Source organism: Aplysia californica, unplaced genomic scaffold (assembly GCF_000002075.1).
Source record: "Aplysia californica isolate F4 #8 unplaced genomic scaffold, AplCal3.0 scaffold00289, whole genome shotgun sequence".
Lineage (NCBI taxonomy): Eukaryota > Metazoa > Mollusca > Gastropoda > Aplysiida > Aplysiidae > Aplysia > Aplysia californica.
This window is the reverse complement of record NW_004797559.1, coordinates 447250-450337: the sequence shown is the minus strand read 5'-3', so window position 1 is coordinate 450337 and position 3088 is coordinate 447250. Positions and strand designations below refer to the sequence as shown.

The following is a 3088-nucleotide window of genomic DNA, read 5'->3' as shown; positions in this document are numbered from 1 at the left end:
GGGGGGGAGGTTGGAGTTACGGTACCAAAGACCGAGCACCGCGAGGCGCACACTACACCAGCGCAAACTTTGTTGTAGCATCCTAGTAGAGCCTGTTTACGGCCGCTTGCTGGGGAAAATGGAAAGGCGAGGCACTGACTCGCTGACGGTGGTACTTGCCTGTGACAGACTGGGAATGGGATGGGGAAGGGGAGTGAGCGATCGGGAGTGGGGGTAGGGAGGTGTTGCCCAGCGCGCGAGACGCTCTCGTCTGTGAGGCACTGTACTGTGTTGGATAGCCTACTGCACAATGTAGGCCCTACAAGACATGGCCTACTAAAGCTTGGTGTGCCGAATAGGCTACTTGGCGGGTGTGCGGACTTGATGAAGAACTAATTGCGTTGATCATTAGTGTGGCTGTTATCCCCATTTATGTTTGTGGGCTTCGCCAGGTACCCAGGAAACATGTCGATAAAGCAGAATGTGCCGAAAGAAGTCTATATAAGAGAAATTGTTTAGTGAAGATATTGAAGGAAAAATTGCGCAGTTGGAAAATGTGTCCTTTATGTCAAAATGTCGATACATCGGCTGTCGATATAAGTGGATTATACTGTATATATATCATCCATGTATGCAAAGTAAAACCAAGCAAGCAGTGGTCTGATGTAATGTAAAAATCAACGTAACTGAATTCCGCCTAGTCATATAAAAAACTTAACCTTATGCAGTTGCGAAGGCTGTAAAACGCTTACCAAGACAAAATTCTCCCTTTTCGCCAATACATGTATTTGAGAATTATTTTTGGAAGCTGTATGCTGTTTATGTTCATCTTTGAAGAATGCAAACAGGTGTTCTTGAAGAATCTAGATTGATATCTCTTCCTTGCCTGAATACTAGCAATAATAATGAAATTGCTGTACAATGTCCTCTTGTCGTCTAGACTGGAAAATGAATGACAGCTCACAGAGGACTCCTTCAAGATCTACCAACCGTGGGAGTTGTACTGATAAAACTGTTGAAGTCCAGGCTTTTATGGAGCATGAAGTTTCTTGCTGTGGAGATAATTGCATGAAAATTGCTAACTCCAGGGGCAGTCATGTAAGTTTATACTTTTCTCTATACATGTTCTATGGACAGACCTTTGTATCCCTAGTTTTATCCTCTTTAGGAAAACCAATTAACACTGAAAGATGTGGTGAGTGTCTTAAAATTGTTTTCATAAATAATAGACGCAGTTTTGTGCCAATTGGGAAATTGAGACGTTATTGTGCTTGCTCAGGTGCAAATGTCTATGGATGCTTTTAAATAATTCGGTCCGTATTGGTTACGCTTATATTTGTTCCCAGCAGAATTTTGAATTTTATAAAGGCCATTGGCCTTTATGGCAAGTTGTAAAATGAAAAATGAAAACGTACTTTAAAATTTTTATTGTTACCTATAAAAGTTGTTTTAAATCACAAATATATTTACACTAAATTTTAATATTTTAACATTTTAGCATTTTAAAGTCAATTAGTTGACCAGTCGTGGAGTGAACTTTTGCGAAAGTAAACAACTTGTGTTTCGCGCGCTCATACGACCTTAGCAGTTGCGAGCGCCGTAAAACCCTATACTACATACATACATTCACACATACAGAAATCTAGGCATCATTCTTCCCGCACCAGAAGAAAGGTGCATGAAACTGCTCTTCGCAGCACCCCTTTGGTGCTAGCTAAAAATTTGTTTCTACCAGGCTAGTCTATCTACTACACTAAGTAGAGTCTACGGTAACTCCTTACGACTATTGTCATTTTTCCTCTACTTCTTTTGTATGTTTGTCACTCTCTTGTGAACTGCTATTTTCTGGGTGCCTTGATAGTCGAAGCAGACTTTGTGCTGTTGAGGCTAGAGAGGTGAGCAGAGTAAGCCAGATTCCCCGTTTGGACTTCTCTATAGACTTCCACCCGTTGGCGCTCATATGACCTTATGCAGATTTTACGAGTGCCGTAAAATCTAAAAATAAAGCAATGTACTTATTATTTCATCGTAACAAAAAATCGTTTCCTTTTTCATGTTCTGCATTTTCTTTTAAAAAACTGCTTTCCCTTGATCTCTTCAAAGTTTCAACAAATTAAAGTGGGCTTTCCTCCACAGAGTGCCAGAGTACCTTGGATTGTTACCAGCCAGCCCAACAGTAGACTGCCAGTGCCTGTCTCTGGGAAGGTATTTAATGCAGCATGGACAGAAGGATTGCAGTGTTTTTTATGTGCTAGTTTGTTTTACTATTTGCTGCTTTTTTAGATGGGCCTTGCTGTAAACTTGAAAATAATTTTTTGTGGCATAGAAATAGAAACATTTACTCATTTGTCGTTTCCCGAATATGTTTTCAGTGCAGGAACGAATCTGTTGTTTTTCCGTTTGGTGTTATTTAACGCTGCTTGCTCTTATTTTTAGCAATATTTTGTGACATCTGAATGTTTTTTGAGCCAAGGCTGGATGCTTTTGAGTTTGTTTCATCATTAGCTGGCTTTTAATCGAGAATTTGGCATGATTTTTTTAGTCCAACAGTGTTGTTCGAAATAAGTCAGCCCATTTATTTCCATTTGCAACAATTGCATAGGGCCACGATATTTGCAAAACAAAAGCCCCATTATTATTCTTTGCTCGATGGAGCGTTTCACGTATTTCAGTTTCTTTTTTTTAGATTACTGAACAAACTGCTGGAATACTTCTTTGTGTGGTATGAAATTGTGAAATGTTAGAGGTTTAATGCCCCTATCAACACTTTTAGTGTATCGAAGAGGCGGGACCTTCGGTATTAACACTTTTCATTCTCGCGGCGCTGATCGGTGGTTTCTAATTTCTACCATAAATTCCACGCGTCGCCGATCGGCGATGCCATCCCTTTGTAGCAACCTACTTAACCCTAGTCTTCTGGATGGTCCGATTTCCCTAGAAGCCTGTAAGGGGGCCTCTCAGACCCCACTATTTATCCTTTGTATTTTATGGATAAACTTGGTGGTTGATCATCATTTACAGAAACTTAAACACAGAAACGTTGAAACAAAGCACCTAAGACTACACATACAGAAATAATCTGTTTAACGAACACATTTATTAAACTTTA

General features: G+C 40.0%; 1 protein-coding gene across 1 annotated transcript in view; it reads left to right on the top strand.

Moving 5' to 3' along the window:
- The window catches only part of LOC101857955, a 57132-nt gene that overhangs the window by 29477 nt on the left and 24567 nt on the right, over positions 1-3088 (top strand). The window contains exons 4-5 of the mRNA XM_005101576.3: positions 920-1077; positions 2116-2184. Of these exons, the coding sequence (XP_005101633.2) occupies positions 920-1077; positions 2116-2184 (227 nt within the window). The remainder of the gene's footprint in view (positions 1-919; positions 1078-2115; positions 2185-3088) is intronic.